This window comes from Chlamydotis macqueenii, chromosome 5, assembly GCF_036417535.1.
Source record: "Chlamydotis macqueenii isolate bChlMac1 chromosome 5, bChlMac1.mat, whole genome shotgun sequence".
NCBI classification, from domain to species: Eukaryota; Metazoa; Chordata; class Aves; order Otidiformes; family Otididae; genus Chlamydotis; species Chlamydotis macqueenii.
In genome coordinates this window covers 21162917-21183153 of record NC_141560.1, presented here as the reverse complement: position 1 = coordinate 21183153, position 20237 = coordinate 21162917, and the positions used below count along the sequence as shown (strand labels likewise).

The 20237-nt window shown below is 39.0% G+C and overlaps 1 protein-coding gene across 2 annotated transcripts in view; it reads left to right on the top strand.

Annotated features, from left to right (window-relative positions):
- Positions 1–19266, top strand: part of FLRT2 (fibronectin leucine rich transmembrane protein 2) — a 63477-nt gene extending 44211 nt beyond the window's left edge. For both annotated transcript variants that reach the window (XM_086749526.1, XM_086749525.1), the window contains exon 2: positions 12196–19266. In XM_086749526.1, the coding sequence (XP_086605652.1) occupies positions 12626–14614 (1989 nt within the window). In that variant the 5' untranslated portion in view covers positions 12196–12625 and the 3' untranslated portion in view covers positions 14615–19266. The remainder of the gene's footprint in view (positions 1–12195) is intronic.
- Positions 19267–20237: the final 971 nt, after the last annotated feature.

The window sequence follows — 20237 nt, the reverse complement described above, 5'->3', positions numbered from 1 at the left end:
TGCTTGTATTAGGGACCTACCTCAGTTTTCAGTCCAAGCAAAAAAACCATCAGCAAATCCCCAAATCCCTTAGCAAATCTTCATATGAGGTCCATTTAAGGTACCCAGAGGTCTACACAGAAAACATGAAAGAGTGTCTTCTTATTTGATTCATGCAGTGACCTGAATAGATAGAGTGCTCTGCAAACAGAAGAAAACAATAATTGCATTTTTGAGCAGGCATATTTTGCTGCCTGTAGAATAGCTTAAAACTCTATCTCACTTTTTTTAAAAAAAATATTTCTCCCTCTGGCCCTCTCTCAGCTTTTATTGTGCACTGCCTCTCTGCCTTCCTGAACTCATTTGAGATGCCTAGTTTTATATAAGCACAAAATGCTGATAAGAGTACTGCTGTGATTCCTTGCAATAACTACTGTGCTGAAAAGTAGCACAAGGACACCTATTGATAAGGACTCCGTTGCCTGAAATGCTTTAGCACATGTCAGAAGGAATTTGCTTTTGGGCTGAAGGCCAACTGCAAGCTTCTGCACCTCTTAGGGCCCACTTAAAAGCTATTAGGAGAGTTTAAGTGGTGTGTGAGTCTCTTGCTGGCTGTCTGCACAGGGCTAAAGATCACCCACTGAGAAGCATTAGTGGTAGAGGACTATGTTTGGTGCTCTACTGATGGTAGGTGTTGTTCATGGGCCTGCTAGGAGTTTTGATCTCACTGATGCAACCATACACAGACCTCAAAGGAAAAGGGGAGAAGTGGAAAAACAAGCTGAATTGCCTTCTGTGCTCTCTTCTGTCTTTGTCAGGGTTCATTCAACATGAAGGCTTTGAGCTTCCTAAGTGAAAAAAGCTTAGGAGAGCTCTCTAAAAAAAGTTTTAGAGCAGTTACTAGGAAAATATAATGACAGAAACTTCAGGACAGAATACCAGGGGTTTATTCTGCTGTGGACCACTTGTTCATAAACACTCATGGATGGCAGGCTCTTTCCTGTCTCACTGTGGAGAAAATTAGACTTATTGCCATTAGTGTATCTTCTTTCCTCTGTTCATAATCAGAAGATTTGTGATGGTGTGTAGCACGTGCACCTATTCACACAGAATGTTCTGTCCTGCAGCCATCAGTATGAGGCAGAAGAGGAATTGGCTGGAGCAGCACATTACCAGCTCCTGGAAATAAAATGTCCCTTTGGCTCTGCTTTGTCTTTGTGCATCCCCTGTGTTGGCAGCATCTCTGCTCCTTTAAGGAAACAGTAGAGCAGGAGGAAGACTGAGAAGTGACTTTAATCATAGCTGGAGATGTAAACACCATTTCTTCTGCTCTGTCTTTTCTTCTCTAGGGAACTGAGCTGCTGCCAGAAATTAAAGGCAGCTAGTAGTTCCTTGCTTCATGTAAACTGTTGCAGCCGGTGTTTAAACATGTAATCTGTACTCCTTCCTCCTGCAGGAGCAGTGCTCTTGCTGGCTGACACTGCCTTTATTTATTACTTTGTGATCCCTTAAGACCTCTCATGATCTTCTTGTGGTTTTAATTCCACGTCTGAGAATCATTGGGTTAGAAATGTCTATTTACTATTTGTAGCTTGTTCTTATTTCTACTTGTACCTAAAACTGAAGCTGCTCTGTGTCCAGTTCTGTGTAGTTCTATGCAGCCTCCCTTTCTCAAAGAACTTTGAAGTTAAATTGGAAATCTGAGTGACTGTTGGGGAAAGGTAGTATTGTATCCTTTCACCAGAGGAGAACCAAACCAAAGCAAAGTGCCAAAAACTTTTACTCTCTGTCAGAATCAGGACTTAATGGGTATTAACATCCCCGTTGCACCAAACAAGTTCTTTAATCCCACCAGGTATCATATTTTTCTCAACCCTTTTATTCTTCAGATGTGTATGTATGTGCTTGACCATCAATATGGAAAACGTGACCCTCTCTCTGAAAAGTTATTATCATACAGAGTTACAGGAATCTTGAATGAAAATGAGAAAAAAAATAAATGGCAAAACCAAACAAAACTAACTGAAAAAAAAAGATGAAATAAATAAATGGTCCATGTCCTTGGTAAACTGTTCTCCCCTGCTGCCTTTGGTGTTTCTTTCCTCTCTGTACTCTAAAGGAAATCACTGGGATGGGGCATCCACTACCTCTCTGGGCAATCTGTTCCAGTGTTCCGCCACTTTAATTGCAAAAAATTTTTCCTTGTATCCAGTCAGAATCTACATCCCTTTATTTTAAAACCATTATCCCTCATCCTATCACAACAGGCCCTACTGAAGAGTTTCTCCCTGTCTTTCTTATAGGTCCTCTTTAAGTACTGGAAGGCGGCAGTCTGGTCTCCCTAGAGCCTCCTCTTCTCCAGGCTGAACAGCCCCAGCTCTCAGCCTGTCCTCATAGGAGAGGTTATCCTGCCCTCTGATCGTCTTTGTGGTCCTCCTCTGGACTTGCTCCAACAGTTTTACATCCTTCATATGTTGGGAGCTCCAGAACTGGATGCAGTACTCCAGGTGGGGTCTCACCACAGTGGAGTAGAGGAGCAGAATCACCTCCCTCGACCTGCTGGCCATGCTTCTTTTGATGCAGCACAGGATGTGGTTGGCTTTCTGGGCTGCAAGCACACGTTGCCAGTTCATATTGAGCTTCTCATCCACCATCACTCCCAAGTCCTTCTCCTCAGGGCTGCTGTCAATCCATTCTCTGCCCAGCCTGTATTTGTGCCTGGGATTGCCACAGCCCATGTGCAGGACCTTGTGCTTGGCCTTCATGAGGTTTGCATTGGTCCACCTCTCCAGCCTGTCAAGGTCCCTCTGGATGGCATCCCTTCCGTCCAGCGTGTCGACCGCATCACACATCTTGGTGTCGTCAGTGAACTTGCTAAGGTTGCACTCTATCCTGCTCTTTGTGTCATGGACAAAGATGTTAAACAGGGCCTTGTGCATACAGAAAAGTGTATTTGGATCGCTGGAAAAAGATAACAAATACAGATCCCCTGACCCTTGTCAAGCACTGTTAATGATGAAGTACTGTCCAGTTGATAAATAAATCAACTATTAGCTGAATAGGGATTTCAGAGGCTTAGCTATACATTCTTCATCCATCATTTTAATATCTTTCCCCTTTTCTCTTAACTGGCTATCCCATGGCAGTGATTTAAAAAATTTGTTTGATAACCTGTTTGCCTGTTACAGAGACTATGTCATATAAGCAAGATTTGTTCTCTAGCCGGGGAACTTCTTTTGCTCAGTGGTCCTGTAAGTGACTACACCATACATGACAGGTTCTCTGAAGCTCTTAGGGTCCAAACAACTTTATTAATCTTTCTTGATAGCTTCTTAGCAGTGTTTATGGAGTAGTTTTTAGTACTGTGAAGGAGCAGCATACTAAGTAATATTAAAAAAGAGGAAGGAGAGATCTCCATCTGGCTTTGTTGGAAAGATGAACATATGATGATACTTTCAGCTTTCTTTATGTCAAGATTTTGCCTAAGATCTTTATGCCTAAGAGGCTGAGGGCCAGCTAGTGCCATATTTTCTCCCTGGGCCATATGCTATGAATAGGGAACATAACATGGCAGCCGACACTCTTTTGCCTAAGACCCTAAATGAATGATACCGCACAAGGTAATGTGACACCATGCAGAATCTCATCGATGATGTAGCACCATGCAACACATTTAAAATGTGTCAAGATGTTGTCTCCACAGAATGTTTAGTCACTTAGGTCACTAAAAGCAGCTTTTTCAAATTATCCACAGACATTTTGCCAGGCTGCCCACATATCTCTAGATAAAAGCAAACTGTTTGCTTCACAGTGTAGAATAATTTATAGGTAGGGACCAATTTGCTTGCAAAGAAACAGCAGGTTGCCTTCATTTTTTCTTAGTACAAAATGCATTATGCTAAATACAGTACAGAATATTTGTGTTCCGAAAGGGGAATTATTTTAAATTAGTTCAGTATTATTAGTTTGTCTGAAATAGACGTGTCCAGTTTTTGACACTGAAAGCTGCAAGCCCTCTGAAAAAGGGTCAAGAAAGCAAACAAGGAATATCTTCCTTTTCCTTTTACCATGTTAAGTGCAGCTGTCCAGAGGCAGATAATTCCACAACAACTTTCATGGTTTTAAAATGTGGAATGTAAACACTATTTTATTAATGCTTTCATGAAATAAAACTGTGTCAAAACATACCTTTTTGGGTAGAAAGGTCAGTTTTTTACTCTTCCTCTGTCCTTTTTTCTCTCTCTGCCTTTGGTCATAAGTGATGAGAAAGCATTGGACCTTAGGCACATTTCCTATTGAAAACATAATCAAAACTGACAAATCTCTCTGAAATGTTTTGGCTTCAGTGAAATCATGTATTTTAATGAAAATGCATTTTGTTGAAATGCTCCAAATAGCTCCTCATGTAAGATTCTTTCATCTGCCATTTCCAACTTTCTCAATCCAGCTTTACATCATCACATAGGACATTGCCGAGTTTATGGAGTCCTAGATGAAATCCATAAAAACTATTTCACCTAAGGTATGAGATCAGTACTTTGTAGTTGAAAGACTAGGGAATTAATTTACCACTGTACTAAATACATTGTTCTCACTTTTTGAGAAATTTAGGTTTTGAACAGTGCAGCATCAGACTGGTGAAAAATTAGACTGTGCCTTGAGCGAAGGTTAATAAAGACACAATAGCCCTTTGCTAGTAGGTGCAGTACTCCATTTAATGAGTCCTGGAGGTGATCGTCTGTTCCTCTTTGCCCACTGGAGTGAAAATACCATGATGGTCACCATCTGGAGTAAATTTTCAACAATCAGCAATTTTATAATGAAAGCAGGGATATTTCCTTATAAACAGATGCTTCGACTGTCAAGGACTTTGGGCTGCCTTGAAGTCCTACATAACTCAGAAGCTCACATTAGTTAAAAACCCAGAGTTCTGTACATTTCCTTCTCCCTTGTGTTCTATGAGGGAGTCCTACCTGCTTGTGCACAGGCAGTTAAAAGATTTTGGTTTTTAATTTGCCATATGTATCCTCATTATTTTTTACTCTGACAACTACAGTTAGTTGAAATAGTTGGTTTTGATTATTCCTACTTTAGAATTTAGGACTTCACAGGCAGGAAGTCCTTAGTGGCAATTTTCCATTTCTAGAACTCTCCTTCTGGTTCTGCCAGAAGCTAAAATGATCAATAGCAAAGGTCTATGTAAGATTATTCAGTGCAGACAAGCATTCAGATTGGACTGGGTGGTATGATGACTCAAAAGATAAATTTGGATGGGTAGCACAACAGTGTCCACTAATGCAGCTTGCAGTAGGAAATGCACTTTTTCTTTGATGTTTTCCATTAGATGTTCTGTAGTCTTTCATTCTGAAATTGAAAGAGGTACACTGTTTTTTATTACTGAAAAAGTCATAGTCCTTGACATATGTTGACTATGACAAAAAAAAAATTGTATTAACCTGTAGGGCATCTGTGTGCATGAGCAAGGATTATATTTTTTTTTTTCACAGAATGGAAACACGAATGTTTCTGGGCTCAGAGGTTTATTAATTATCGCAGGTGATACAGTTTTTATGAAGATATGCAACAAAAAGTTTTGAGAATAACTTTCTTCTGTCATAAATAAATAACTGTTAAAGTAAATGCAGGAACAAAAATACATTTGTCTAGGCAGAATGTATTCTCCACATCTGAACTTTGGCATTTCAGTGCCCACTTACCGACAAGTCTGAGAAGCTGAGTAGGATGTGTGGCACAGCACAGTGCCTGGCGGGATGAATGGCAGCCTTGAATTCATGGCTCCACCTGAAGCCTTTGTGGCATTCTTCTTGTAGCTATTTCAGCCCTGCTTCCTGGAGTACAGTGGTCACTCTAGCTCTCTCTTTTGACCTACTACTGGTTCCTACTTATCTGTAAAAAGAGAAAAATGTGCTGTATCTGAGCTGTAACCCTCATAAATCTCTCTTTTTTTTCCCCATTGCTAACTCTCTTTTCCCCCCTCCCTCATATTTGTGCAATAATTGCACTCTGGAGTAACCCACAAGTGAAAAACAGTCTTGAGTCCTGAAGCACATAAAATTCAAGCTGGAAATAATGCTCATTGTTAGAATATAGATTTTTTTTTTTTCCCCAGAAGCAAAGTGCAGTACTGCTCACAGTTTGTCAGGCATGTAACAGAAGCACTGTCAAACAAGCCAGCAATCACTGGCGATCCCAGACATCTGCAGGGAAGGAGAAGTGTGTGGCTGTGTGTGGAGACGGACCAAGTGGGAGGCAAACGAGTCTCACATTTATTTATTTGTTTGTTTGTTCAGGGGAGAGAAAGTTTCTTGCTGTCTTAGCTCCCTCTCCTGGCGGCCAGGAACTGGGCTCCGTCACGTTCTTGTTGATTCACAAGAACCTGCATATGACCCAAATTTCCAAAGACAAAATTTTTGTTCATTATAATGGCATGCCTTTTAAAAAGGGATTTCCTGAACCCTGCATCCTTCTGGGAAATGTGTCAGCTTAATAATTTGCAGGAATGTAGCTGGAAAGAGATAAAAGGCTTGGAGGAGCAGAAGGTTAGAGAAGAGCTAGGGGGAGAAGGATGGTGAATGGTGTCTTTGCACCCATTGTTGCAAGATGCACCACTTTCTAAACTTTCTCGTGCCTCCACCAAGGCAGATCCAAATCCACTTCACTTGCCTCCAGCAGGCTGCCTGGTCTGAGCTTTTGAGCATAACTACAAGCGCAAATTGAGAGGCAAAACTAGAAACATCCTGATCAGAGCAGAAAAGGATACATGAGGGAACAGCTCATTTGTGTGCATTTGCTGAATCATTTTGCTAATAGTATTGCAGAGGCAATGATGTCTTTCGCTGCCAAAATCTGTCCATATAGACCTCATAGTGTCTGTAACAGTGTACAGAGACACTTTAAGGTTTCTTTCCAGTACTAGCTACGGATCATTGTTCTGACATCAATATTCACTTTAGAAGAAGGAACCAAGGATGGTTTCTCCTTTTCCTCTTCACCTCTTTTTCTTCCTCCTTACTTCTTCTTCTTACATAATGCACACCCATAACTATGAAGCAGCCACAGCAGCAAGCACGCAAAAAGGCTTGCTGTAAAAGCATTTTGGTTCCTTTGGGTCATTTTCTCTGTGCCTTTGATGCAGAGATTATAGCCCCATATTAAATTTTCAACACAAAGTTCAAACCCAAGTAACTCATAGAGAAACATATAGAGTAAACCATCACCTTAGGCTCCTAATCAGTTAAAAAAAAAAAAACCAAAACAAAAAACCAGGATGTTAATTTATGTGTAAATGTGAACTCTACTTATGCAGAAAAAAAGGGATTTGTCAGGTGTTATATTATTCTTGTCACCACATGATAGAAGTACAAGGGCATTTTTCTTAAGCACTAGGAACTCTGTACTAGGTTTCAGAAGAATGGAATTACATTTGTTTTCTAGTTGTCGTTCAATTCCAGTCATAATAGCCTTGTACTTATTGTATATTATAATTATGTAGAGTAAGATTATGATTTGATTATGACCTTGGTCTGCAGTAAAGCCAAGAACATTTATGCTGAATGGTTTTGTGCTAAATGAGAGTCACTGACTGGTAGTAGTGAGAAGAGTAGATGTGACCATTTGGTTTTGGTTTTACTTGCCTTGCAAGTTATGTTGCATGGCACTCGGGTTCAGATAAAAGGGTGAACTGCTAGGAAGAGTGGTGCTGAGTGGTTAGTATATCAGAGAAAAAAGCTTGGATTCCTAGGACCTATTTTTGTTTATTTTCAGGATTTCTTGAAAGAAAGAATAGCTAAGCATTGTTCCCTCTTAAAAATGAATAGCCTTACTATAAAACATGGGAAGATTAATGAAGACAGACAGCCTGGCTTCAGGAGCACGAAACTCCTGTGCTTATAACATAGGGCTGTAAGTATTCATATGCGGGCAGTGCTCCCTGTACTATCTTCTCCCTTGATTCTCTGTTATCTCTCCTGAACATTAATAGGTTCTCAGACAGCCACAGGGACCTTGACTGCTACAGCTGAGACTGCATGTTTGGAAGACTGAAGCATGAAAGATGGGGAGGATAGCCCTGAGGGCAGCTTTGAAGATTCTTTAGACACCATAGACACAGCCACGGAGGCAGTACTGGTCAGTGAGGTAGGAAAGAGTTCCATAAGCAGATTGCTTATGGGTTGTTGGGTTTTTTCCCTAGATACCACAAGTTTATGATTGAGTAGTATTTTCAGTAATACATGAATTACTGAAACATGTTTGTTTATTGAAGCTAAATTATTTCATGGTTTTGCACAGCAGGGTGACGAAAGCTTGAAGTTGTGTGGATGCTTCTGACCAGTGAAGGGGAGACTAGTAAAAATTTCACCTTCCCAACCTGAGGGCAGATGTTTCATCCTTTAAATACCTTTAATCAAAATATCTGAAAGGAGCTGTTCAGATCCGATGTTGAACAAAAGCAAATTTGAAATTTTTATCCAGTACACAAAGCCAGGATTGTTCTCCTGCTACCATTAGTCACATCAAAAGGGAATTTAAATAAGGCAAGTTTGAAAAAGACAGTGAGATAAAAATATTGATCAGAAACTCCTCTTAAGATATGAAAGGGAGCATTTCCATTGATGTCAGGAACTCAGACCACTAAGCCAAATTTTCAGACATGGCCACCTAAGATGTGTGCTTATGTTCTCATCTGTTTTAATGTGCTTTTCTCAACTTTATTATATCATTCCGTAAATCCAAATGGGATTTAGTATCCTGGCTGCAGTAAGACAGGAAATGTCCTAGACACTTGGAAGACGTAACTTGTGCTCCAAGGAGGATATAGTGAGAAATAATAGAAATCAAGTGTACAGAATAAGGAAATAGAAACAAAAATGACCATGGTGGTGATGGGCAGATATGTTATTATTGAGGTATTTGCTTGTTGATTTTTTTTAATATAACTGCGATAGATTCCCTTACCCTTATCCTCTCTTCCTAAATCAGTTTTTAGAACATTCCGGCTTCACAATAAGAAAAGTCACTGCCACCTATAGTATATGAGTCGATTCTCAAGATTTACAATAATGAAAACTAAAGATATTGAGTGTCCTTAATTCCTCCACTTCCAAAATTCTACTTCTGCAAATGATCAGTTCATTCGCAGAGAGACTCAGTTCAGTTCTGATAAGAACATTGAAAACAGAGAGCTTGCTTTAGGAAGGCAACACAGCAGGGATGGGGTAAAAGCTCAGGCACTCTACCTGCCTTCAGTTTTCCCACTTTGCTGAAGAACAAACTGTTTCAGCTTTTCCAGCCGTCTGGAATTTGCCATGGATGTTTTTCCTTCACAGAGTGATTGATTTTTAACATCAAGCAGGTTGTTCAAATCTTCAGTCTTTTTAATGTGAGTAGAGATTTCTATCACAGGGACACAACTCACTTTTCCATTAGGATCCCTGAGATTTGCTAAAAAATGCTGCAACTATGACACTACTGTGAGTTATTATTAAACAGCTGTAGAAGACTACTGAAGTAAAGCTTTTCCCAAATAATTTATTTAAACATGTTCAATTGTATACTTGCTACCTTATTCCTTCCCTCTGTCACACCACAGTCAACTCTGAAGTCATAAATATCTAATTAGATTTGTGCTTGTCCTCTTGCTTAACACAATCAAGAGTAGTTATCAATGTGTATTTTCTGTACTGAGTTTTATAGTATCAGTTTATTAAGGACCGATAGCTGGAGATTAGGATACTGACATTAATAAAAGGCTCCCTTTCTCACCATAGGGGAGAAAACAATGGGAAAGTTTTAACGCATTTCTAAGGGCAAAATCCATGTGACAATAAAAAGGAGATGAACTCCATAGTGCCAGCTTCCAAAGTGCTGATATGCTTAAGTGACTGTCCAGTCAAAGCTCTTTTGCTTGTAATATCTAACGTGAAGTGCTGTGTATTTGACCCAATTTGGTAGAATCTTTACTGAAATCTTTTATTCAGATGTCACATTTACCTAGGTGAGAGGTATTCTGGGCAGAGTCCTAGAATAAGGTGAATGCATAAATCACTTCTAATATGACATTCTCTCCTTAGGAGATTCCCAGCAGATCAGGAACTGCAGCTGCCTGTGGCTACACATCCTCAGCTGGGCTTTCTGTCATACCCGGGAGTCAAATAAAACCTTATCAGCAATTGTACTTAAAAATGAAAGAGAGCTCGGTGCGGGGTATTGGCCCTGTGTAGGAGATACAGACTGTCTCTCTCCGGTGATGGAAAGGGAGTGAGAGAACCACTGTTATTCTGTGTGGTCTCAAGCATCTCACAGGAGGCTCTGCAGGTCCTTCCTTATTTTAAAAAGTGTCATGACGGATCAGAGCAGTATGATCTAGATGGGAGCCAGGCCATATTAAAGGCAGATAAACTGTCACTCTTAGGCTCTTGTTAGAATGTAATCCTGTTAGAGTTTCTCTACAGTATCACGTCATCTTACATAATTGAAAAGAAACCACTCTTGACTGAAATATGCCTGCAAGAGAGAAGACCTTGAACAGTGGGGTAGCTAATCTTACTGTTTCTAGAAAAGGACGACACACGGTATAGGCTGCATTGCAGTATAGGTACATTTACCGTCTGAATTCATAATGATAAGCTACAGGACTTTTCAGGGTCTCACTTCTTATCTCCAGCTGTTCCAGCCTCGAGGCTGATACCTGATGATGCTCCAGTAAATACTGTAATCTACAAGTGTAATGTTGCAGGATTATAACAGTTTGACTCCTAAAAAGACTTTCTACACTGTCAGTCCATGGGGTTCCCAAAAACAGCATTTGAGACATCCTATAAACTGCACAGCTGTAGCAGAAGAACAAGTTTTCATGTGCTTCTGAATTACACTTCATTCTGAATTACCTGGATGGTGCTTAAACTGCTTAAATAAAGCAAAAAAAAAGATTTTAAAACACAATTTCTGTTCACTGAAGTTTTGTTTTCCTGAAATCCCAGGCAATAAGTTTCAGATCAACAAAATCTGGAAAAATACTGTGCTTATGTAACTGAAGTTCAAGACACTGAGATCTACACATGTCTGGTACTTGTCAAGGTTTATATTCTTCATTAGGTTCAAGCGTGTAAAATGTAGCATTTTTTTCAGTCATTGAAAACAACATATAATGAGACAAAATACTGTCATTCTATAAAGTATCTTTCATTGCATGCTTTAGAGAGTTGAATTGTTTGGTTATAGATCTGAATAAAAATAGTAGCTGGCAAGTTAAAAGTTAAAAAGTACAATTAAAAGCTGAAAATGTACATTAAAGAACTCCTCTATACTAAAGCTAAAAAATTTGTGTAGCCGTTCACAGACAACTGTGTAGCAGAATTAAAAGAAGTATCTAACCTTTATGGTTTCAAAGAAAGTGCTCTCCTGCAAAACTGCTGTAGTTTCAGCTGATATTCTAAAACAGTAACTTAACAGATGTGAGCCTGTTTCATTTAGTGGAAAGCTAATTCTGAACTCTGTTGACAGCACAATTCACATCAGAAACAATATCAAGAGGATAATTTTAGCAAATATGTGCCTTACAGCAGGGTTTCTTGTATTTGTGGATTACCATACTTATTTAAAAGACTCTCGTCATAAGTATCTAGTTCACTGTAGTGAGGTGCAATAATCTGGCAGTGTGCATTAAGCTGGAGAATATACATAATGGCATTACAGAAATAGAAGCAGAACATTCCAGAGTCTGGTAGGAAATGAAAAAAAATATAGAGTGTGATTAAATAATATGGCCCAGAGTCTACTCTGTCAGGCATCAGTGAATAGCATTCATTGAAGTCAGTGGTTCTGCAAAAGAAAAAATATACCGAAGCAGAAATTTCCAGTTAAATGAGTTAGTTTTAGGTTTGTAAAATGTTTTAGTTTTAGGATTTGAAACAGACTCTGAAAGGACAAAGATTGGAGGTACAATATACAAACACAAGTGAAAGATCTAGCCTTCACTGAAGTCGCTGAAAGTCCTTCAGTCACTGCAATGACTTTGCATCAAATCTATTTCAAGACTATTTAACAGTAATATTAAGCAATGTTTAATATTAATGCCTTTTTTTCCAGAAAGCCATAAAGAGCACAGTCTTAGAATAGTCTTCCAATAGGCTTGATCTTCCCTATTAAACGTTTCATGCTATTCAGCTTTTTTTTTTCTTTTTTTTTCTTTTACAGGCAGACCAGATCTGGCAGATAGCTGATATGAGGACTTCGCTGACTTCAGAAAGCTGAGTGAAACACCAACAGACTTCAGTTAAAGGAAATATTACCCTTCCAAGCAACTTACACACAGACAACTTTTGGTAGCTTTAAATTAACCTGTTGCTCACCTGCAAAGACATGGATATTGTTTCTTTCAGCACACTTGGAGGAAAGCAGCAAACTTTGTAACTCTGGCTAATAAGACTGTGGCTTTCTTATCAAAAGTAGGAGGTAGGCCAATTATATAAGGATTATTTTATACTTAGCCTCCAGGACTTCAGCTCCGGCCTGAACACTGGACATAAGTAGAAGCCAATTTTAATGACCTGAGATTTTGCTAGCTGTGCTTTGTTATTGTTATCAGTTCTTTAACACTTTGGTACTTTATTTGTTTAAATTAGAAATGGGTTTGTGGACTAGAATGTGGCCCACAGATTGGGCTGTTATCATGAAATCATGGCTTATCTTTTCCCTGGGGCTCTACATGCAGGTCTCCAAAAATTTGGCCTGTCCAAAAGTGTGCCGCTGTGACCGAAACTTTGTCTACTGTAATGAGCGAAGCTTGACCTCAGTGCCTCTTGGGATACCAGAGGGTGTAACCGTCCTCTACCTCCATAACAACCAAATTAATAATGCTGGATTTCCTGCAGAGTTGCACAATGTCCAGTCTGTGCACACAGTCTACCTGTATGGCAATCAATTAGATGAATTCCCCATGAACCTGCCCAAGAATGTCAGGGTTCTCCACCTGCAGGAAAACAACATTCAGACCATTTCTCGGGCTGCCCTTGCTCAGCTTTTGAAGCTGGAAGAGCTGCACCTGGATGACAACTCCATCTCCACTGTTGGGGTTGAAGATGGGGCATTCCGGGAAGCCATCAGCCTCAAGCTTCTGTTCTTGTCCAAGAATCACTTAAGCAGTGTACCAGTAGGCCTTCCAGTGGACTTACAAGAACTCCGAGTAGATGAAAACCGAATTGCTGTCATTTCAGACCTGGCCTTCCAGAATCTTACAAGTCTAGAGCGTTTGATTTTGGATGGCAATCTCCTTACTAATAAAGGCATAGCTGAAGGCACCTTCAGCCACCTCTCCAAGCTCAAGGAATTCTCAATAGTGCGGAATTCACTATCCTACCCTCCTCCAGATCTTCCAGGTACACATCTGCTAAGGCTCTACTTGCAGGACAACCAGATAACCCATATACCACTTACAGCCTTTTCAAACCTCCACAAGCTGGAACGTCTTGATATTTCCAACAATCAGCTTCGGATGTTGGTAAAGGGGGTATTTGATAATCTCCACAGCCTGAGGCAACTCACTGCAAGGAATAATCCCTGGTTGTGTGACTGCAGTATTAAGTGGGTCACTGAATGGCTCAAATTTATTCCTACTTCCATCAATGTACGGGGTTTTATGTGCCAGGGACCAGAGCAGGTCCGAGGTATGGCAGTCAGGGAGCTCAATATGAATATGTTGTCATGCCCCACTACCACCCCTGGCCTGCCACTTATCATCACCCCAGTCCCAGCAACAACCATGCCAACTACATTAGTTGCCACCTCATCAGTTCCTCTCCCAAGTAGCAAATATAATCCTCTCACTCCCACCATAGCCACACTCCCCACTGTGCCTGACAGAGAGGACAGAGAAAGAGCAACACCTCCTATATCTGAACGGATTCAACTCTCCATCCATTTTGTGAATGACACTTGCATCCAAGTTAACTGGATGTCTCTTTTTACCGTGATGGCATATAAACTCACATGGGTTAAAATGGGCCATAGCTTGGTAGGAGGAATTGTTCAGGAACGAATAGTCAGTGGTGAGAGGCAACACTTAAGCTTGGTAAATCTGGAGCCCAAATCCACTTATCGGATTTGTTTGGTTCCACTGGATACTTACAACAATTACCGAACTGGAGCAGACACTGTCTGTTCAGAAGCCACAACCAAGGCTTCCTTTTTGAGCAATGGCAGCAACATCCCCTCCAGCCATGAGCAGACAACTTCTCAGAACCTGGGCTCCCCATTTCTGCTGGCGGGGTTGATTGGGGGTGCAGTGATATTTGTCCTCGTGGTCCTGCTCAGCATTTTTTGCTGGCACATGCACAAAAAAGGGCGTTACACCTCCCAGAAGTGGAAATACAACCGGGGCCGTCGGAAAGATGACTACTGTGAGGCAGGGACCAAGAAGGACAACTCCATCTTGGAGATGACGGAAACCAGCTTCCAGATTGTCTCCTTAAATAATGATCAGCTCCTTAAAGGAGATTTCAGACTGCAGCCCATTTATACCCCAAACGGGGGCATTAACTACACAGACTGCCACATCCCCAACAACATGCGATACTGCAACAGCAATGTCTCAGACCTGGAGCACTGTCATACGTGATAGTGAGGGGAGAAGGGGGTGTCTAGGACAAAGAGCAAAAACTCTGGAAAAAGTAAACCCCCCAACAACAATGAAAAAATTACATTTGATAAATGTTACCCAGATGCATTTATGCATTTGAATACTCTGTAATTTATACGGTGTACTATATAATGGGATTTAAAAAAAAAGTGCTATCTTTTCTATTTCAAGTTAATTGCAAATGGTTTTGTAACTCTTTGCTTTTTAAATCTTTAAAAAAAATATTGCTAAGTACTGTACAGGGTTGTACAATAAGAACCCAATGTCATGGCAAAGGAAAGAATGACTCATTCTTCAAACATTAACCACTTTGCTGTCGAAGCTGTCTGAGGGATGTTAAGTTTCTAGGTGTCCTGTAGTATAGGAAAATAAGTGCATATTAAAACAGGGTCACTAGGAACAGAGGAAAGCAATTCAGATAAAATGGGTACAATCCTTCTAACCTGAACCCGGCAGTTGCTGTTGAGCTTCAAACAACTGGAAATACTTCCATTCCCCTTTGTCAGTGCTGCATTTCCTACCTCCAACTGAAAGCTGGAGTTCTGAGTGCCACCAAAAAGGCTGCTTTCTCATTTGATTACTTTTCTCCCAATGTACTTGGAATAGGAAAGGTAGACCAAGCTCATTGTCAAACTCAAAGTGGCCTTGATTCCTATTTGCAAAAGCTACTCTGAAAATGTCCCCCAATACTATCTACCTTTATGATAGAAACTGTTTCTGCTTTTCATTATTATTAAGAAGGTTTAGGCATTCTGTGACCCTTCTCAGTAGGAGATGAAGGTTATCAGTATGTAACAGATAGCTGTCATTAAGTTGCACCTTTCTCTAACAGAACAGCATTTGTTGACACAGCATGTTCAGGTAAAGCTGGAATGAGGGAAAATCTGAGTACTCCCAGCGCTACAGTATGCATGTAGAATTTAGAATCTAAAACTGTAAATTGCTGAAAACATGATGCAAAATATGATGCCAATGGAAAGGTTGCTATTCACTTTTATGGTTCAAGCTCTGTTTGATTTAGGGTTCTGAGTTATGTTCAGTATGGAGAAGCAGGGAAAAAAGACAAACAAACAGAGAAAACAAAGATATTTTTAAAATCCTGTATTGGAAAGGTCTCCAGGCCAATTATGATCTGAAATATGTTCAGCAGGGAAAATAATGTATAAATTCTGGTTGGTTTTGTTTTGTTTTGTTTTGTTTTTTTCAATTTTTTTTTCCCATTCAAGTATATAGAGGTGGACATTAACTAAGCATTTGATTAGCTGAGGAATTTTGAGAACACAAGAACACACTGTCTGTCTGAATTACCCTTCTTTTATGTTAAGTTTTTGGAAGTTTTCCACTATGATCTGTGCTTTATAAGCAGTAGGTAGGCTTAGAATTTGCTTTTTTTATTCCCTCAAATTCTTTGGCTAGAAGAATTCTGAGTCCTTGAGCTTTGTGTGCACTATGCGAAACATCATGCTTGTATTAAAACCATGATGCTGCTCTGAAAATTATATAATGTTCCAGCCGCTCCATTGATTCTCTGACTGCCAAGAATTCTTAATTTCTTGCCAGCTCAGTGGTGGAATCTAATTCTTCCTTTCTTTCAGTTTGTTTGTTTTTTTTAATGCGGCTCACTTTCTCCTGAGCATAGGGACAAGCAAAAGTTCACAAGAGAAACAAAAGAGAGAGAGAGAGAATTTCCTGAGGGAGTATGGAACTAAAGAGAAAACTTTTTACAGTGGCCAACTAGGGACAAGGAGAAGTTGTTAGAAGTGGATTGGAAGTAAAGGCTGAAGCACTTTCACTGTGGAATGGTTAGACTTTTCACTTTATGAGACTGCTTGTGTTGGGAGAGAGGATTTTAATCCTTAACTTTGCTCATTTCACTCTTGAAACCCAGCAGTCTATGAGCGTGCAGTTTCTCAAATTCAAATCGTGTGATAATACTAATATTCTGCAATTGCAAAATGAATCCATTTATGATTGGTGGCAAAGTACAATCATTGTGTAAGGAACTGCATCCTCCCCCCAACACCTTTTATAATCACATTTTGAAATTCCACCCTATATTCTGTATATTTGCTATCTTCTCCAGCTATTACAGGTATTTTAGGCAACCTGTGTGGCTGCTGTAATAGTAAAGTCACTGAAATTTTGCTGAATAAATGGCTGTCATATGATTTGAAATGGTATAATTCTAGGTAGAAACATCTATGCAAAAGTGGGGTTTTTTTCTGTGACCTATTTACTGAAGGTTATGGTGAGAAGGTTGGTACTTTTGTTTTGTTTGTTTAATATGTTTTAGCTGCCGAAGCCCACAAGACAAGCAGCAAATAGTTGTGCTTCTGCATGCTTCCATTGCATGCTAGAGTTTGAAATTACATAGAACCAGAGATTCCCATTTGATGTGGATGTAGTATTTAATTTCACAAAATAACTAGCTGTACATTTGATTTCAAAAGGCGTTCTTTGAAAGTGTGCTTACTAGAATTTCGTACTTCAATGACTGATGCTGGAGGAATCTTCATCCTCCTTAATGAGCATCTTCTGTTCTGGGCCTCAGGATGCAATAGTTTGAAGATGAGTTGGGCGCCTTATTTGTAGCAAATGACTTATTCAGGGAGTTGAGCCTTACTGCAGGTGAATGATCCACAAGCCCAAACTGATGACAACAAATGTGGTTGCTGTCCTATTAGAGTGAAAACAGAAGTCATTCACAAACTGGTCATTTTGATCTCGGATAACAAAATGTATATATATCTATCTATGGACTATTACTTTCTTACCTAGATAAAAAATCAAAATGCTATTAAAGATAGCATAGTTTATGCTTCTTTTCAATATGAAGAATATATATAGTGATACGGGATACTGACAAGGCTTTTTTTTTCCATAAATACACTTCTGAAAAAAAAGTAGCAAGCCACTTATATCAGAATTTGTGGACAGAGCTGGGAGTATTATCTAAACAAATTCACAGTTGTAGTCAACTGTGTAGTCAACAATATGTTTAATTTGAGTAATGTTTCTCCCAGTTCTAACTGCTATCCAGCTGCAAAAGAGTTAACATATTTCAACTTACAAGAGAGTTTGGGACATTTCAAAGTATCAGTCACACAAACAGCTGAGGCTTCATTTTAGGTCACATCTAGATAAGTACATAATCGGTAATTTTCACTAGGTAAACTATTTGGAATAAGTCAGTGTTAAAAATGGACAATAATCTTTTGGGGATGTAAAGTTTAAGATTAGTAGCTTTTTCCTTGGGCTTCATAAAAATGATGTCATCCACCCTTAATGCAAATATCTGAACACAAATACTAAATAAAGGCTATAGAGCAAAAGTCCCAAATGTCTACATATTCAGCTCATCCAAAATGTTCATTCTAGATTCTGATTTGAACAGTTTCGTTGGACCTTGGGGCAAATGGGTAATTTACAGACAAAATCTTACCCATCTTCCATTGCATCCTGCTAATAGTTGACATAAATGTACAGAAAAGATTGGTGAGTGGAATAAAGTAAGAGTTTTAAGTGAAATTATGTTAAAGCAGTATCCCAGCACTACTGTGTCCAGTGCTTGGGTTCCTTCTGAAGATTTCCTTGTTTACAGACGAGTCCTCGTTTTCAGACTGTCACTGTAACAAGCGTTCCTTGCATGTAGCTTACTGGCAGAAACAAATACCTGATTAATGCATGGACTTTATGTTAACAGGTTCTTATTGGAGACATTAATATTGAATTTATTCGTAAGAGTACTTAGGCATTGGGTTACTTTGGACGGAAAAGATGTTAGCAGTTTTCCCTGTACACCAATAAAGGACTACAATGAATGTCACGTAAAGCATAAAAATGAAATAGTTTATGCAATTTGCTACTAGAGTAGTTCAATTGTATTTTTCTTTCAATCATTTTCTCTTTTCATGAGAGAAAATTTCTCCCGCTGAAAAATGTATCAATTGTAATTTTGCAAGCAAAGAACTTTATGCATATTGTATTGTTATGGTTTTAAGGGTCTACATAAGGCACTTTATTAATGACATTGAAGTGAAAGTTCAGTCTCAGCTTTTGACAGTGAAGTGGTTAATTCCCATTGAATTCTCCATTTATAGTACTTCTTCACCTTCAATTATAACATGGAGATATTAAAGTTTTTGCTTTAGAACACTAGAATAATGGGTTTACTCATGACTTATCTTTCCAGCTCAGTGGAAAAACAAAACAGAAATGAGTGCCAAAACCAAAAGTTACTGGCTCTGAGCCTCATCAAATCCCACCTGATGCTCTCTTCTAAACACAGAGATAATCCTAGGAAGCTGATGATCACTCCTTCTCTGAACTCTACTGAACAGGGCACTTTGTATCCCAGGTGATACTACAGGCAATATTGAAGCATTTGGATTAAACTTTTGTACAGCATAGAATGTCTTGCTCTTTAAAAGGACACTGGCTAGTAGTCCATCTGGAAAACTAGTACAAAAGAGATTTGGCAAGCTTTTATTATACTGGGGCTCTGTGGAAATGTGCCTCATGAGAGCTGAATTTTGATCCTCTCAGAAGCAGATAAGCTACTGAACAAATTGTTAGCATCACTTGATCCCAAATATCTGAAGATGATCTTTCATAAAATTGATTTTAAATGAAACATGCACACTTGATTCTGTTCTGTGTTTGGTATACTTTCTATCTTTAACATGGAAAAATAGATGGTTTGAAGTCTGCATTATCTGTTTTCTGCAATCTGCCATGTTGCACGCATTGTTAACTTCAAAACCTCACTATACACTATATATTATCTTGTTGGCATATTCAGTAAAGAGTTATTTACAAAAATACAACAATCCTACTGTATTTATATGAATAAGTTAATTATAATAAGGATGTGAATATCTGAAAGGGAAAACAAAACAAAAAAAAAATCAAACTTTTGTACTTTCGTTCCAATGTTGTACTGTACATCCACCCTCTCTTCAGATTCTAAAAGACAAGTATTTTAATCTTCTGTTTCTCAAAGAGTTAAACCATTTGTTACTTCCATTTATCAGATTTAATCTTATAAGATTATCTCATTCTGATATGCATATAGAAAAGCACTGTAAAACAACAGCTGTATTCCAATGTTTGCAATTAATAGGTACACTTAAGCAACTACACACATCTATAACAAATATGTATAAATGGATGCTGTGACCCATTATATGCACAGTCATTTGATAAATGCATTTGACATTTATCCTTGACAATCTTAAACTTGCCTATTATCTGTTTAATCTGTTTCCTTGAAATGAAATGTGTTTGTTTTTTTTTCCCAATTCTCCCTTCAGAATTGTTACTGAATTTTCAGAATGCACAACATTCAGACATAGGCCTTAATAAATTTTTGTATATCTTATACCTAACATATATGGTAATATATACAGCATATATAGAGATGCTTTAGCTACTTAGAAATGAAAATTACCCCTCTTCTAGTTGCACATACAAGAACTAAGTTTTGGCTTTGCCAGAACCTGAAATACTGAATGTTACAGGCTGTGTCACTTCAAAGCTTAGAAATATTGCTGAGTGCCAGAATTCCTCTATAAATTATCTTGCTCTCTGCCTTAACCCTGAA